The sequence below is a fragment of the Corylus avellana genome, chromosome 1, assembly GCF_965113065.1.
Source record: "Corylus avellana chromosome 1, dhCorAvel1.hap1.2, whole genome shotgun sequence".
In the NCBI taxonomy this organism is placed as follows: domain Eukaryota; kingdom Viridiplantae; phylum Streptophyta; class Magnoliopsida; order Fagales; family Betulaceae; genus Corylus; species Corylus avellana.
In genome coordinates this window covers 2,362,284-2,378,072 of record NC_142490.1, presented here as the reverse complement: position 1 = coordinate 2,378,072, position 15,789 = coordinate 2,362,284, and the positions used below count along the sequence as shown (strand labels likewise).

General features: G+C 35.1%; 1 protein-coding gene and 1 pseudogene across 2 annotated transcripts; both read left to right on the top strand.

Moving 5' to 3' along the window:
* The first annotated feature begins 898 nt into the window (after window positions 1-898).
* LOC132172716 (L-type lectin-domain containing receptor kinase IX.1-like) lies at window positions 899-3,395 on the top strand (annotated as a pseudogene).
* Window positions 3,396-9,617: 6,222 nt separating this feature from the next.
* LOC132171149 (uncharacterized) lies at window positions 9,618-15,176 on the top strand. 2 transcript variants are annotated; one of them, XM_088515633.1, is made up of 17 exons: window positions 9,618-9,741; window positions 9,874-10,012; window positions 11,321-11,396; window positions 11,500-11,621; window positions 11,719-11,769; window positions 11,858-11,977; window positions 12,052-12,171; window positions 12,269-12,404; window positions 12,538-12,708; window positions 12,852-13,007; window positions 13,102-13,208; window positions 13,289-13,379; window positions 13,647-13,788; window positions 13,988-14,147; window positions 14,241-14,357; window positions 14,542-14,665; window positions 14,777-15,176. In XM_088515633.1, exons 2-17 carry the CDS (start codon window positions 9,894-9,896, stop codon window positions 15,020-15,022), a joined length of 2,058 nt encoding a protein of 685 aa, XP_088371759.1. In that variant the 5' UTR covers window positions 9,618-9,741; window positions 9,874-9,893; the 3' UTR covers window positions 15,023-15,176. The 2 variants fall into 2 exon arrangements, with proteins under 2 accessions (XP_088371759.1, XP_059438373.2); XM_059582390.2 differs by lacking the exons at window positions 9,618-9,741; window positions 9,874-10,012 and adding an exon at window positions 11,112-11,171.
* Window positions 15,177-15,789: the final 613 nt, after the last annotated feature.

The window sequence follows — 15,789 nt, the reverse complement described above, 5'->3', positions numbered from 1 at the left end:
TTTGAATTTGCCAAACCAGCTTTAGAATTTAGAACAGATCACGAAAAAAGACTTTTATTTTCCCTTTTTCCCAGGGCGAGGATGTAGATGACATTCTTAATTAAATTAATGCAATCAGGTTATAATTTCTAGCTTCGAAAGTTCAGAACAACTTAAGACGACAACCGGCTTTATTTTTATTTGAGAAATAACGCATTGTTCTTCGGTTTGTCCCACTCTTGCTTTTGTGAATTGAAAGAGTCAAAGAGCTTCATCTCTTTTGTCTTTCTCTTATTGTTAATTTGCTAGAAACCGTAATATTATAAGGTTTTGATGCCTGAGTCAGAGCAAATGGAGCAATTAGCAATATATAATAAAGTCAGGAAACCGTGTTCACCCCCAAGTCTCATAATATATTGTCGCAGCCTCTGGACCAAGCATCATGGGCTTGTCTTGTTGATCGCATCATAGTGATTCTGATTCAATATACCAATACATTTGTCTGAAACTTTCGATCATGATATTCGTGATGATACTTGCATTCGATAACTGCAAGAAAGCATAATATAAAAAGATTTTGATACCTAAGTTGGGGTAGATGGACCAATATAAAATAAATGTGAACAAAGAAACCGTGTACCAAAAAAATAAAAATAAAAACTCGCCTATAAAAAACTCTCATATTTATTTATTTATATATGAGGCGTTTGATCGAGTGGATATTGTTGTACTGGGAGCTGCCGGCGAGAATACTGACGAGTTCAACAAGAGGACAATCGAATGGACCAAGTAAATCAATTAAAAAAATTAAAGAAAAGCGTTGAAATATGACAACGTACCATATGGTTGGGGCTGCTCCTAGGCCTTGCCATCTACCTGACCTTCATTCATTCTCGATCTCTCTGTAGATGTTTCAACCATGAGTAATATTGTCTCCAACAAATGTTCTTTCCTTCTTCAACCTCAAAGAATCCATTCTCTTCTCAATCAGCTCTTCATCATCTTCTTTTTATTGCTGCTTCCCCATGCAAAATCAATTTCCTTCAACTTCTCTACTTTCCGGACAAATATGAATAACATAACATTCCAGGGCGATGCATTCACCTCCTCCGGATTTCTCCAACTTACAAAGAATCAACTCGACGCCTCCATCACTTACAGTGCTGGTCATGCCTCGTATGCCGAACCTGTGCGCCTCTGGGATGCCAAGACAGGGAGGCTTACGGACTTCTCCACCCACTTCACATTTGTCATAAAAGCCGTTAATATTTCAGAGCACAGTGACGGGCTCTCCTTCTTTATTTCACCATTTCAGTCCGACATCCCCAACAATTCAAGCGGCGGGTTTCTTGGGCTGTTCGATTCGGCAACCGCGCTCAAGATGTCTTCGAATCAAATTGTTGCAGTTGAGTTTGACACTTTCAAAAATGATTGGGATCCAAGCGATGATCATGTCGGAATCAATGTCAACACCATTGCCTCAGCGGCAGATGTCACGTGGAATAGTAGCATGAGGAATGGGTCTACAGGAAATGCATGGGTGAGTTACAACCAGGCCGGCTCAATGTATCTGGAGCCTTAGGCGAAATTTTGAAATTGAACTTTATTTTTTTTAATATTTAAATATTAATTAAATAATATTTATTTTAATAATATTATTATATTTTTATAGTATTATTATTATTTTCATTCTTATTGCTGTTTCATGACTTTTAAGTTTAACTTTTAATTAGTTGCTCAAAAAAATTGATGTGACATATTTATTTTTTTGAGTTAATTAGTCTTATTTTACAATGGACTTATTATATTGGGGCATTATTGTAAAGGCCATAAATTTTTATAAGAAAAAATTGTGGGCCTTATTTTAAAAAAATAAAAATAAAAATTGGGCCTTACTAACTGGGGGCCCTAAGCGACCGCCTCAATGGCCTAGCCATTGAGCCGGCCCTGGTTATAACCCAACCTCCAAAAATCTAAGTGTCTTCTTAACGTACGCTGCTAATCCAGTCTTCAATGGGAATTCTAGCCTTTCATATGTTGTTGATTTGAGGAATGTTTTGCCGGAGTGGATTAGAGTTGGTTTCTCCGCAGCTACAGGGAAGTGGATTGAGTTGCATTCAATAAGTTCTTGGTCATTCGATTCAACTTTGGAGATCAACGATGGAAACAGAAAAAACAAATTGGGGTTGGTGATTGGTTTGGCTGTGGGTTTTGGTGTATTGGGTTGTGGATTGGGTCTATTTTGGTTCATCTGCTGGAGAAAAAGGGCTGGAGGGAAAAGAGAAGATTTGGAAGGAGATATCAGCATGGATGATGAATTTGAAAAGGGAACCGGCCCGAGGAGTTTCACTTACCGTGAACTTATCCGGGCAACAAAGAACTTTGCCGAAGGAGGGAAGCTTGGGGAGGGAGGATTTGGAGGCGTTTACAAGGGATTGTTAAGTGAATCCAATACTGATGTTGCTGTTAAGAGGGTCTCAAAGGGATCAAAACAGGGGAAAAAGGAGTACATAGCAGAAGTGAGAATCATTAGCCGTTTGAGGCACAGGAATTTGGTTCAACTAATTGGTTGGTGCCATGAAAAGGGCGAGTTCCTTCTCGTCTACGAGTACATGCCTAATGGAAGCCTTGATAATCATCTTTTTGGTGGGAAGACTATGCTGACATGGGCAGTGAGGTATAAAGTAGCCCTTGGATTGGCTTCTTCACTCCTCTACCTTCACGAAGAGTGGGAACAATGTGTTGTGCACAGAGATATCAAGTCTAGCAATGTCATGTTGGACGCTAATTTCAATGCCAAGCTTGGCGATTTTGGCCTTGCAAGGCTTGCAGACCATGAATTAGGCTCGCAAACAACCGTTTTGGCCGGCACCATGGGCTACCTAGCGCCGGAGTGTGTTATTACTGGCAAGGCTAGCAAGGAATCCGATGTCTATAGCTTCGGGGTGGTTTCCCTTGAGATTGCATGCGGAAGAAAACCAATGGAGCCGAGGGTGGAACCTAGCAAGGTGAGGTTGGTGGAGTATGTATGGTAGCTCTATGGAAAAGGCCAGCTTCTTGATGCTGTTGATAAGGGATTGAGTATGGAATATGATGAGAAACAAACGGAGTGCTTGATGATCATTGGATTGTGGTGTTGCCATCCTGATCCCACCATCCGGCCGTCGGTAAGGCAAGTGATAAATGTTCTTAATTCTGAAGCTCCATTGCCAAACCTTCCATTGAAGTTTCCTGTGCCAATGTATTTTGCACCTCCAATGCATATGTGTAGATTCTCCTACACATCATCATCTGGTCTCACAGGGTCCAGCAAAGATCAGACGCAATGTTCATGTAGCAGTTGCTCTACTACTCATTCATCTGTTTCTGCCGGCTTTTAAAAAGCTCTTCTAAATTTAGGCAAAACTAATGTGTAGTTTGCTTCATTAAGTGCGCAATACTGTTTGTTTGTTTGTTTTTGTGTTTTTTTTTTTTTTTGACATGTCCACACAAAAGAAAGGAGGGGAGATTCGAACTAGTGACCTTCACTTTATGAGGGGTGGTTCACAGCCGATTGAGTTACCCCATGAGGACTACTATGTTTTTATTTAATCACACACACTTGGATAGAATTGTAAGCATTAATTATTAGGTTTGGGCTTGTATTGTAGATGTGTAGTTTGCTTCAATTACGCAATACTGTGTTTTTATTTATTCACACAAACTTGGATAGAATTGTAAGCATTAATTCTTAGGTTTGCTTCAATCAATTTTTATTTTATTTTTTAATCATACAAATTATTAAGAAATTTAATCAAGCATGCAGTTGATGCAGTGAGAGATTTCTTTTGGGATTGGGATCCCCAGCAATACCCATCAAATTGCCATCAAATTTTTTTTTTTTAAATTCTGGCCATCCATTTTCATCTAACAGCTAAAAATTCGCCATGTATCCTACTTAATATAAAATAATAAAATATTATTTAAATTTTAAAAATAAATATAAAATAAAATAAAAATTATTAAAAAACATTGAGTGGTTCGGCCACCCCATTTTTCTCCTAGGGGATGGCCGGCCAACCCAGCTTAGCCTAGGGGTGGCGTCGGCCACCCCCAAAGGCCGGTTGGGGGTGGCTCTGGCCACCCCCCATGGCCCTAGGGGGTGGCTCCGGCCACCCCCATGGCTCAATTGCGATTGCCAGCCACCTCATTTTTTTTAAAAAAAAAAAATTTTATTTTTACAATTTAAATAATAAAATATATTTTTTTAATTAGTAGGACATGTGTCAGTTTATAGATCCTTGGATAAGATTTAATAGCCAAAATTTCAAAAACAATTGATGGACAATTCCTCTGCTATTGCTGGAGATTTCAATCCTTTCAATTGAAGCATGTCAAGACTCAAATGTTTGTAAACCTGACATCTTCCTCCTCAAGTTGGCACAAATCCAAAGAAAAAAAAAGTGTTAAAAAAAAGAATGGTAAAGTCATTAGCTGATTTCCAAGGTAAAAATACTGTTTTGATCGGATAATTATATAACAATTTATTAAATAATATTAATATTTTCTCAAGTAACCTAGGGAAACATGATCCCCAACTCACCAGACTAGGTCAAGGAATATAAAATTCTGGTAATCAATATTATCCTTCATGAAACACGATCAGCATAATCGGATCTAAGCATCCAGATTCTGGGCAATGGGATATGTCTTTGTCAATTGTCACCAAAAACGTATTATACAAATGGCGCTTCTGATCACTTCCCCAAAGAGTGATGATAAACAGCACGCTGGGCGTGCATAAACCGTCATGCACGTTAGGCTAAATTTTTTTTAAAAAATATTAAAATATAATATTTTAATATTTTAATTATAAAATAATAATAATAATAATAAATTTAGCACGGTCATGCACGCCCGGCGTACTGTGAATCATCACTCCTTCCCCAAAAGTGTCTGGTGGGAAACTTTGATTAATAAGGTCCAAATAAACATTAGAATTATAATTTTTTTTTTCGTGAAATACAAAATTGCATTACTTTAAATAGGCAATATTCCAACAATACAAATGGAGAATGATATAGTAATTTGACTTTGACCGGACTGTTTAATTAATTTCATGATTATCATAATCATTTGTTGGACTGTTGGAAGGCAGGTTTTAATTTGAAGTACATCAGCTTCTAATCCAAAATCATTCCAGCATATAGACCCATGAAACCATACGGTGTGGGCGGAGTTTGCCAATAATTTCGTAGATGTGTCTTGTACGTACTTCGGATATGCCGTAAACTCACTGCTTGGACCTTGTTTAGTCCGAGGGGCACACCATGGATGGGTGCTTAATGTTTTGTTGGGATTATATCCCAGGATATTATTAATTTGATTTAATAATAATTTTAAAAATCATATTAAAAAAAAATGAAAATAGAAATATAAGAGTAAAGCACAAAGCCCAAAGCCCAAACCCAAAAATAATCTGATTGTTAAACCCGCCAAGCCCAGACTACTTCCATGCCTTGAGAAAATAACTATCCTCCTTCTCGTAGCCCAAAGTGTCGGAGATAATAAAATAGGCCCTTTTTTTTTTTTTTTTTTTTTTTTTTTTTTTTTAAGCTAAAATAGAGCTTGATTTATGTATATAGAAAAAAAGGTTATAAAACTGTTAGAATATATGGAAAATATATAATATTTTTCGTATATTTCATAATTAAGTTGATATTGAAATATTATCTATTTATGGGTTGATTGTAATCATATATTGAGATTGTAATCAAATCAAGGGAATTTAAATACCAAACTTATATTTAGACATTGTCCTATAAATAGGGATCTTTGTATTGTAAACAAAAAAAGTTAATGAGTACAATGTAACCCTTATGAGTATTTCGAGTGATGGACGTATGTATCTAATACCGAACCACCCGTAAGTTCTTTGTATTCATTTTTTCTATATTGTTTCCACTATAATTTTCGCATCATCATTATTTCAACATGGTATCAGAGCTATTTCAACTATGAAATTCATATTAATCCATTTTTGGTAACATTTTTTTTTTTAACTTATTTGATACTTTATTAAAATTTTCAATCTTTTAGTACGTTTATGAAAGGCCTAGTATATTTACCGTTGAAACAAATTTTTGGACAGCTGAATTAATGATGGGACTCAATATTGTGGGTGAATTGTGGCCATCATCTTCAAAGATCTCAAATTTTAAAATTTTCTAACAAGCGTAAATTATATATTAATATGAGATTTAGCACTTATATAACAACTGCGTGACTATCACTATATATATGATAAGGAAAAAAAAAATCGTAAAAAATGACCACCTGTATATATTGGGCGCCAAAAAATTATACACGTGAAGAGCCTTAATTTATTTACCAATTGGATACCTTCTGTTCTCACCCGCGACCTTCGAGTTGGTTAGTTTCTGTTAATATGGTTAACTTTTGTTATGATTATTGTTGTCGCCCACAGAAACCACCAGTAATGAAGGTGTCTGTAGATTGTACATGACGCTATATAATAGCAATCCAAAAGGCAGGCCACATAGGTGTGTGAAAACGCAGAAAAACAATTGATGTCATGTGAGCAATCTGTGTCTTTTTCCCAGCCATTTTGTAGCTGTTTGTCATGTACCCAAATCTAACGCCACCTGTTGGGGTTTGGAGAATATCGAGGACAACCACATGACTACAGTACAGAAGCTCCCAGATGGGATGTGTTCTTGGTGGGCTTCGAGAATCGAGAAACAACCCTTTCTTTCTTTATAATTACCTGTTTCACATTTGTCTCTTTCATTGATTCATTTTGATCAAACTTTTGGAGGGTGTTTTTTTATTGTTATTCTTGGAAAAAATGCTGTGATGTCAAATTCAGTAGGTAAATTAGTTATCAAACAAATACAATAAATATGTAATCCAATGTCTCTTTCCTAAGACAATGATGTTGCCTATATTTTCTAACACTTTGTCAACATTAGGCCAACTAAAGGGGAGGCCTTACAATAAGACATTATTAATGACCCAACGTCTCTTTCCTAAGGTGGAATGCAGCACTTCGTGTGGATTGGTTTGTTTTGTGTATAGCATATTCCTTTAGAATTTTATTTTATTTTATTTATTTATTTTTTCTCTTTTTGTTGCAAGATGCAAAAACTCACATCACTAAAAGGAAAAGGTTAATGGATAGTCGGACCATTCCTTCAATTTTAAGGGAGTAACCATCAAAGATGTGGTTGGAATAAGCTTAACACCCCTCATCCTTTGAGAGTGGTGGTCATCTACTCCAAAAATGTGGTGCGACCACTCGTAAAATTTCAAAAAACGTGTGATCAATTTGTGAGAGTTGTATGGATTTAACCCTAACAAGAATTAAATGTATTATATAAGAGGAAATAGGATTCTCATGTGAACTAGATATTATCTATTTAATCATGAAGATTTAAAGTTTACGTATCTAACGAATTTATATGAAGTCAATATTTGCATGTTTTTTTTTTTTTAAAATTAAATAATGTGAAATTACTTACTTTCACACTATTATATGAGCAAAATTAAATTATAACCCTAAAATAATTAAATACTGTATATTCTATTTGACATTGACAGAATTTTGTCCATACAAGAAAACTAAAGAAAAGTTGCCCATTCAGTGAGCCACCACCCACTCCTTAAAAGAGAGAAAAGAAAAGAAATAAAAAAACTGCCTAAACTAGGAAATGGAATAATAGATGAGCTTTCGGTCAAAGGAGGCACAAAAATAACCTAGAAGAATGGTGATCTTCGAAGCACCAATTATATATATAAGATTTATTGGGCTTGAGGGTGTCAAATGCTTTACATTTTTGTCCTCTTTCGTTTATTAAAAGTTCAGTCTATAATTAATATATCCTCCCGTTGATGAATATCAATTAATATTTGCAAAAAGCTTCCCCCATACTTATTCCCTGTCTTTCCTCATTTAAAATTACTCCACTTCGAAGCGTGCGCTGATGATAGTTTGGAATAGTTTTCCTAAATCAAATTTATTTATCTAATTTGGATAAATTCTCCCAAAAGAGTATTTAAATGGTCAATAATAGAGAAAGAATAAGGATGTTATCGACTGCATTTAGATGAAATTTAAGAAAATCACTATATATAATTATATATGTAATTTAAATGAAAGATAACATCAACAACATGCAACTGTTTGAGTTTGAATTATGCGGTTGATTTGATTATTCAAACTCTTGAATATTTGATTCAGGAACATCATTTCTAACATAGATATCATGAGTGCTCTAAAGTCTAAACCATAAGAGTGCCAATTATTAAGGAATTATTTTTAATGGCTATTAATTTGAAGACTGAAGAGTACACAGCTGCTCGAGAGAAGAGAAAAAGAAAATGTCTCGGGAGGCCCGGCTCGTGACAATGTGACACCCACATATTCTCCTTTTGGTGAAAGCTACTCTTGTTCTTTGTGTGTGTCACAGGACAATAAAAAGCACCAAAGTAGTCACATGATGGCATGGCATGGATGTTGCGACCTTCGTAAGTCTTGCGGTGGGGTTTCACAGGTACACTTGTCATGAATTCATAATATTACTCTTTCATCAGCACTCATGTCTACAGTGGGTTTAAGTTTAATTAACGTATCATTTTTCTCGTTAATTAAGAGTTTCCTAGATTCAATTAACACCTTCAACACACAAACAGTGAAACACTGCACGTGTGCATGTTTTTATTATTAATGTTTATTACCACTCTTAATTTAACAACTCAGAGTTAATTTGTCACCTGATCAATATTTACTATATTTTTTTTCATATGTTAATTATTGAGTTGTTAAATGCAAATAAATGTTGATTCATCCTATAAGTTCTATAGGAGGTCTTGATGCGAGATCAATTATAATAAAAACGTAATATATATTCATTATTATTTATCACGATATGTAAAACTATATAGAATTTTACAATTAATTACTTGTACTTTTTTCTATCAAATACAATTTATGATTAGGGATCCAAACTTGTTAAGTGATTCCATGCATGTTGGTTATCAAATATATCACAGAAGGAAAGTTAATCGATTGTGCGTGTTTTTTTTTTTTTTCCTTTTTAGTTTTTGGTTGTTGACCTAACGAGTTAACTCGATGAGTTTTGGAACACAAAAAATAACCCAACAAATATAATAATAATAATAAACCAACAAATGTTGGGGCAGGTTATATATTCCAACCTAGTGACCTACTAATTAACCGGATCTCAAATTTGTCAAAGAAATTTGGTATAACGGATTCAATGTAATCTTTGCCAACTTATAATTTGGACAATTTTAAGGATTTTTTAGACTCCAACAAATTCCTAAATTGTCTGACAAATTCTTAAAATTGTACAAAGTATACATTAAAATCAACAACCCCTTCCTATGAGCACGTGATACTTTTTCTAGGACTAAATTACCCTTTTTGTTGTCTCAAAGACTGGACCAGCCCCTCCGGTGAAACCCTGAAAACTATGAAAAGCTCGGGCTGGCATTTCCAATTCACTTGAATGCATAAAAAGCGAAAGCAATTAAAACGTACAGCCAATAAGAATTAGTAGACTAACATTAAAAACGAAGCAGAAGGCCTTCCTTAATTAACAGCGCGCAGTTATTAGATGTCATTTGCATGGCGAAATATATCTCTCTGCGTTTTTGAATCAATATTCAAGGCTCCAAACGTGCGAAATATAGTTCGTAAAAGACCAGTGAGAAATGGATAGATATTGGCATCTATTGCAGGTACATCCAAGTTTCTAGGATAATTATTATTGATGCATGCATATAGATTTCTTATCTTTTTTATCATTTTCTTTCCAAAAGCATTGTTCAGGTTGTTTGTATATAAGACTAATTGTGTTCTTTGTTTGTCAGAAATTGATTTACAGGTCAGTATGGAGAAGGTAACCTGGAGTAGAAGGCAATGGGGTTTCCTTGTTGGGTGCTTAGGAGCCATTTTGCTGGTGTTCTTCTTGCTTGCTGGTTCTGGTTATCATGAGAAGACCCCATCAAGGTTCATCCTCATCTTTTGCTCCCCCAAACATAACATTAATTGTAAGATGCATGTCGAATTGTTCAGTCGAAGTCTGCATTACTTAAGGAGAATTAGGAGATGTCTGAGAGAGTGTTAAGAAACCAGAAAATGCTACACTGTGCTTTAGAAATACTTTTGTTGTTTTCTTTTATACTTTTTTTTGGGGTGGCCGGGGCTCCATTAATATTCAGTCCAATGTCTTCATTTTTGTCGTTATTGCCAATGTTTGTGATTCCCCTACTCATTAGTCTGTCATGCGTACAATAAAACCCAAAAACATTTTTGTGGGTGGAATTGGAGAAACAAGTTATTGTCCTATTCACCCGATCATAAAGAGTAAGATCACATGCTTGGCTCAAGCTGCAAAGGCCATTCTGTGACTCCACAGTTTCTGGTCCATTCTGATCATATCTGTCGCCTGTGTTGGAAGCTCTACAAATCAAAACTAAAAAGAGTTTTTCTTTTAATTAAATGGTAGAAGTTATAAGTTCTTTTAATTAATAAGGGACTTTAGTTTCCTAAACTCGTGTTTATTCAATTTTCAACTAAAGTCTTAATTTAAAGATGAGTTTATTTGTTATTTATTGCAATAAATAAGGAGAAGTAGAACTCTTGTAAGGAAAAGTCTTGTAAGTTAGATTTGGATCCTTTCATATTTTCTAAAATATGAGATTATTATATTTTAAAATTTGAGCCATCAATTTTATCTAACAGTTTAAATAAATTCAGAAACTTGTGTAACCGAAGCAAGTAGATTTTACATATTGAAAACTAAAATTAATTATCTTGGTAACACACAAACTCTTATATTTATTTAAACCGTTAGATGAAATTGATGACATCTGAGGGGATCTCAATCCAAGTAAGTTAGTCTTTGTATGCCTCTATTTATAGGCTTCGTAAGATGTATTTTCGTACGAGTGAAATAAAATGAAGAATTCCTCCACTTTCATTTAGTTTAATTATTTGTTCTTTGTCTTTTAGAAATAAAAGAGAGAAAGAGATAGAGAGGTGACTAGTTTGTAAACTAGTTTTTTATCTTTCAGCCTGGCATCTTTTTTCGTTTGCCTTTCTGTTTAAGTACTACTACTGCACAAGAAGAAGACGATTGGTGATATACAATACTCTAAAAGCAAAGGTTTCTTGTTCATTGATTTCATGAGTTTGTGGTGTGTATATTCCAGTAGGGTCAATGAGTTTTCAAGCTTACTTTTATTTGTTAACAACAGTGGATTCTTTTGATAACTTTTATTTTTTTTATTTTTTATTTTTTTACATATAATGCAGGAGAGTCCTATGGGGGCGGCGCGGCAAAAGCCAAAAATCTCTTGAGGTGAAGCTGTATACCGACATCAATCAGCAGGTAAATGCATGAATTCTCCCGTTTCTCACATGTTCTAGCTAGGCAGAAAAACAAACATAATTGAATTAGTCAATTACTGTGCTTCACATAATATTTTGATCAGGTGATGTTGGATAATGGGATCGTCCAAGTCAATTTCTCAATACCGGATGGTCATGTCCTGGGAATAAATTACAATGGTATCGCTGACATACTTGACGATCATAATCGAAGAGAAGATAGAGGGTACGCGGGATTTTCTACTTCCTTTTTAAATCAAGCTTCTATACTTATAATTACGCAATCTTTTTCATGTTTGACAAAATCTGCTAACATGATCTAGGTATTGGGACGTAGTTTGGAATGAGCCAGGAGGCCCAAGTATCTTTGAGAGGTAACTAATATTATGATCAAATATTTGCATGGTTTTGTGTTTTAGGGAGGAAATTTAAAGTAGCCTTTTCCCAACGAATAATTTGCAGAATAGCAGGAGCAAACTTCACAATTCTAACCCAGGATGAAGACCAAATAGAGCTTTCTTTTAGTAAGATATGGGATATTTCGCTCCGTGGAAAAAGTGTTGCCTTAAATATAGACAAAAGGTGCATTTTTCATCAACTGATAATCTTTAGTCTAAAATTATAAACCTTGTTAATATTATTATAACATTTTACAGGTACATATTGCGGCGTGGGATTTCGGGATATTATTCATACGCAGTATTTGAGCGGCTTGAAGGATGGCCGGAGGTGGAGATTGATCAAATTAGGATTGTCTACAAGCTCCGCAGTGACAAGTAATTTTATATATAAAGAAGATGTTATATATCATTTTATTTTATTATTAAAAAGTGAATAATAATCATAATATATTATTTGAAATGAATTGGACAGATTTTGCTACATGGCGCTATCGGATGAGAAGCAGAGGATCATGCCAACAATGGAAGACCGTATACATGGCCAGCCACTCGCCTACCCTGAGGCTGTTCTTTTGACCAATCCAGCCAATCCTCAGCTTAGAGGAGAGGTACCCTTAAATCCATTTCTACCTTATCCATAATATTACTCTATTATATATTATTATTATTATTATTTGTTTTTACTTGTTGGCATGCGTTGGCTCACGTACAATTTTAAGACTCGTGACCCTATGGGCGCAGGTGGATGACAAGTATCAATACTCTATAGAAAATGAGGATAATAAGGTTCACGGATGGATATCCCCTGACCCACCCGTTGGATTTTGGATCATAACACCTAGCAATGAGTTCCGTACAGCTGGGCCAAACAAGCAAGACCTCACCTCCCATGCCGGTCCCATTGCCCTCTCCGTAAGTCCACCCATTTATCATCTGTGGACCCTCATATTTGTCTTTCTTTTTCTTTTGACAGCGACCACATAATTGTCTGCCTTCTTAAACAACCAAACAAACAAAAAGGTCTTCATTTGAATTTGGTTATTGTTTATGTGCAGATGTTTGTGAGCACCCATTATGCTGGGAAGGACATAGGGATTAATTTTGAAGAGGGAGAGCCATGGAAAAAGGTTTTTGGTCCCATATTTGTCTATCTTAACTCAGTTTCCAGTCAAAACAATCCCCGACAACTTTGGGAAAATGCTAAAGAGCAGGTATAATATTGAACTTGGGTGGCCGGTGTTCTTTTCCTTGGAATTTATAACTGATAAATTATTTATTAATTAACTAGCACTTGATTTTTACCAGATGTTGAGCGAAGTGGGTAGCTGGCCATACAACTTCACCGAATCAGAAGATTTCCTTCCTTCTGATCAACGAGGAACAGTTGCGGGTCAATTGCTAGTCCATGACCGGTATGCCACTTGAGTAGCTACTTGCATAATTTCTCCACACATATTCAAGTGATACTCACAATGAGAAATCAATATATTAGGTACATCAATGAGGAACTAATGTGGGCGCAATCTGCTTATGTGGGTTTGGCGGCTCCCGGAGAGGTGGGATCATGGCAAAGAGAAAGTAAGGTAATATTTTGTCACTAATTATTATAATATAAATTAAATGATCTATTCTTATTAGTTTAAACTTTTCTGATAAGTAGTAATTTAACTTGAGTTCGAGGGTCTTATCATTCGCCTCCTACTTCATGTGTTAATTCTCACTTCTTAAGAGAGGGTTTGAGCCTATATTTGAGATTTAAGTGATGATTTAAGTAATTTTCCTTAGAAATGATGAAGAGTGATCAAACACTAATTAGCTCTAAATTCTATTTCTTTATCAATTTGTTTCAGGGTTATCAATTTTGGACCCAGGCGGACGAGAATGGACGTTTCATAATAAAAAACATCCTACCCGGGGAGTATAATTTGTATGCATGGGTCCCTGGTTTTATTGGCGATTATAAGAATGATACCAAGATTACTATTAATCCAGGTTAGCATATGCTAGATGAAGAGTATCTCAATTTCAAATTAATGATTCATATTAAATTTTATAGATTTAATGATGCATATTTTGTTACATCATTTAAAATTTTAAATGACATGACACCATGTATATCATTAAATGCAATAAAAAATGCTATATCCATTGAACATGCTAACTAATAAAGCTTCATTAACATGCAATGCAGGTGGGGAGGTCCAAATGGATGTCCTTGTGTATGAGCCTCCAAGACATGGCCCTACTTTGTGGGAAATTGGGATCCCTGACCGCACTGCCGGAGAGTTCTATGTACCAGACCCATACCCAACGCTCATGAACAGATTGTACAGCAATCAGCCAACTGAAAAGTTAGTCACGTACACCATATGCAGTCACACATTAATGTCGCAATTCTAAAAGAAATTTTGTTGCTTACTTTTTAAAATAATTTTGAGTCGCAGGTTCAGGCAATATGGCTTGTGGGAAAGGTATGCAGACTTATATCGTGAGCAGGATCTCGTATACACAATTAATGTTAGCGATTATCGCAAGGATTGGTTCTATGCGCATGTTACGAGGTATATATATTTGTTTTGCACTAGAATCCTCTATAATTGTCTATTTGAATTACAGTTAATCCGGTTGGGCCTCTTGCCACATGTTCGAACTAGTTTTGAATTGTTCGAACATTTACCTAAACAACAAATTGCGACAAATCCGGACACATTTGTTCTAATTCTTGTTTCTAATATTGCATTGCAGGAACATAAATAATCGAACATACGAAGCAGCAACATGGAAAATCGTGTTTGAACTTGAAAGTGTGAACATCGGAAATTACACACTCCAGTTGGCCTTGGCTTCGGCCAATGAAGCTGATTTGGAGGTATAAAACTTTCAAAACAACATAAGCACACAGCCTAGCTAGTTATATTTTGAGTTTTGTTTTTTGGTTAATATTTTGCTTATGGATTTCTGGTAATTGGGTTGTTTAAAGGTTCGGTTCAACGATGCGAGTGCCCAACCTGCACACTTTTTAACAGGAGTTATAGGAAGAGAGAATGCCATCGCAAGACATGGTATTCATGGATTATATAGGTTTTACAGCATTGACGTTGCAAGTAATGTATTACAAGAAGGAAACAACACAATCTATCTAACGCAATCAAGAAGTACAAGTCCTTTCCAAGGAGTCATGTATGACTACCTTCGTTTAGAAGGGCCTCCCGAGGGGTACTCATGACCCTACACGTACAAGAATATTTTTCATCTCAATTGCCCTCTACATCTCAGAAAGCCACAGTGACAAATAACTATATATCTTGTATATTAATGTAGCTATCAAAAGGTTAAATTATTTGTTATATTGTAAGGCTAAGCATCAGTCTTTCCTTGTAATAAATGAATTATAATAAATGGATTATTTTTCTAAACATATTGTGGTTGTGATGGAGTCTTGAAGTGCTAATCCTATTTTGCCTTCATATCTTCTCTTTTTACAATTCATATTTTCTAACAAATTTGTGGGTCTTCAATAACAAAAATTAAATAAATAAATATTTTAAAATCTTTTTTTTTTTTTGACATGTCCACACAAATGGAGAAAAACTCGAACTAGCAAGTGACCTTTGATTCATGAGGCGTGGTTCCCAATCAGTTAAACTACATATGAAATCTATTATAATAAAAACATAATTCATTATTATTGATCACGATCCATTATGGAAAATTATATAGAAGTATACAATTTTTTATTTTTTTTCTAAGCATATAGAAGTATACAATTTGCTTGTACTTTTTGATATCAAATACAATTTATGGGTAGGGAACCAAAAAATCTTCATCTACTTGTTAAGTGATTCCGTGCATGTTGGCCGGTTATCAAATCTATCATAGAAGGAAAGTTAATAGATTGTGCATGTTTTTTTTTTCTTTCTTTTTTCTTTTTTCTTTTTTAGTTTCTGGTTGTTGACCTGACGAGTTATCAAATCTCGATCACTTGAGATTTCT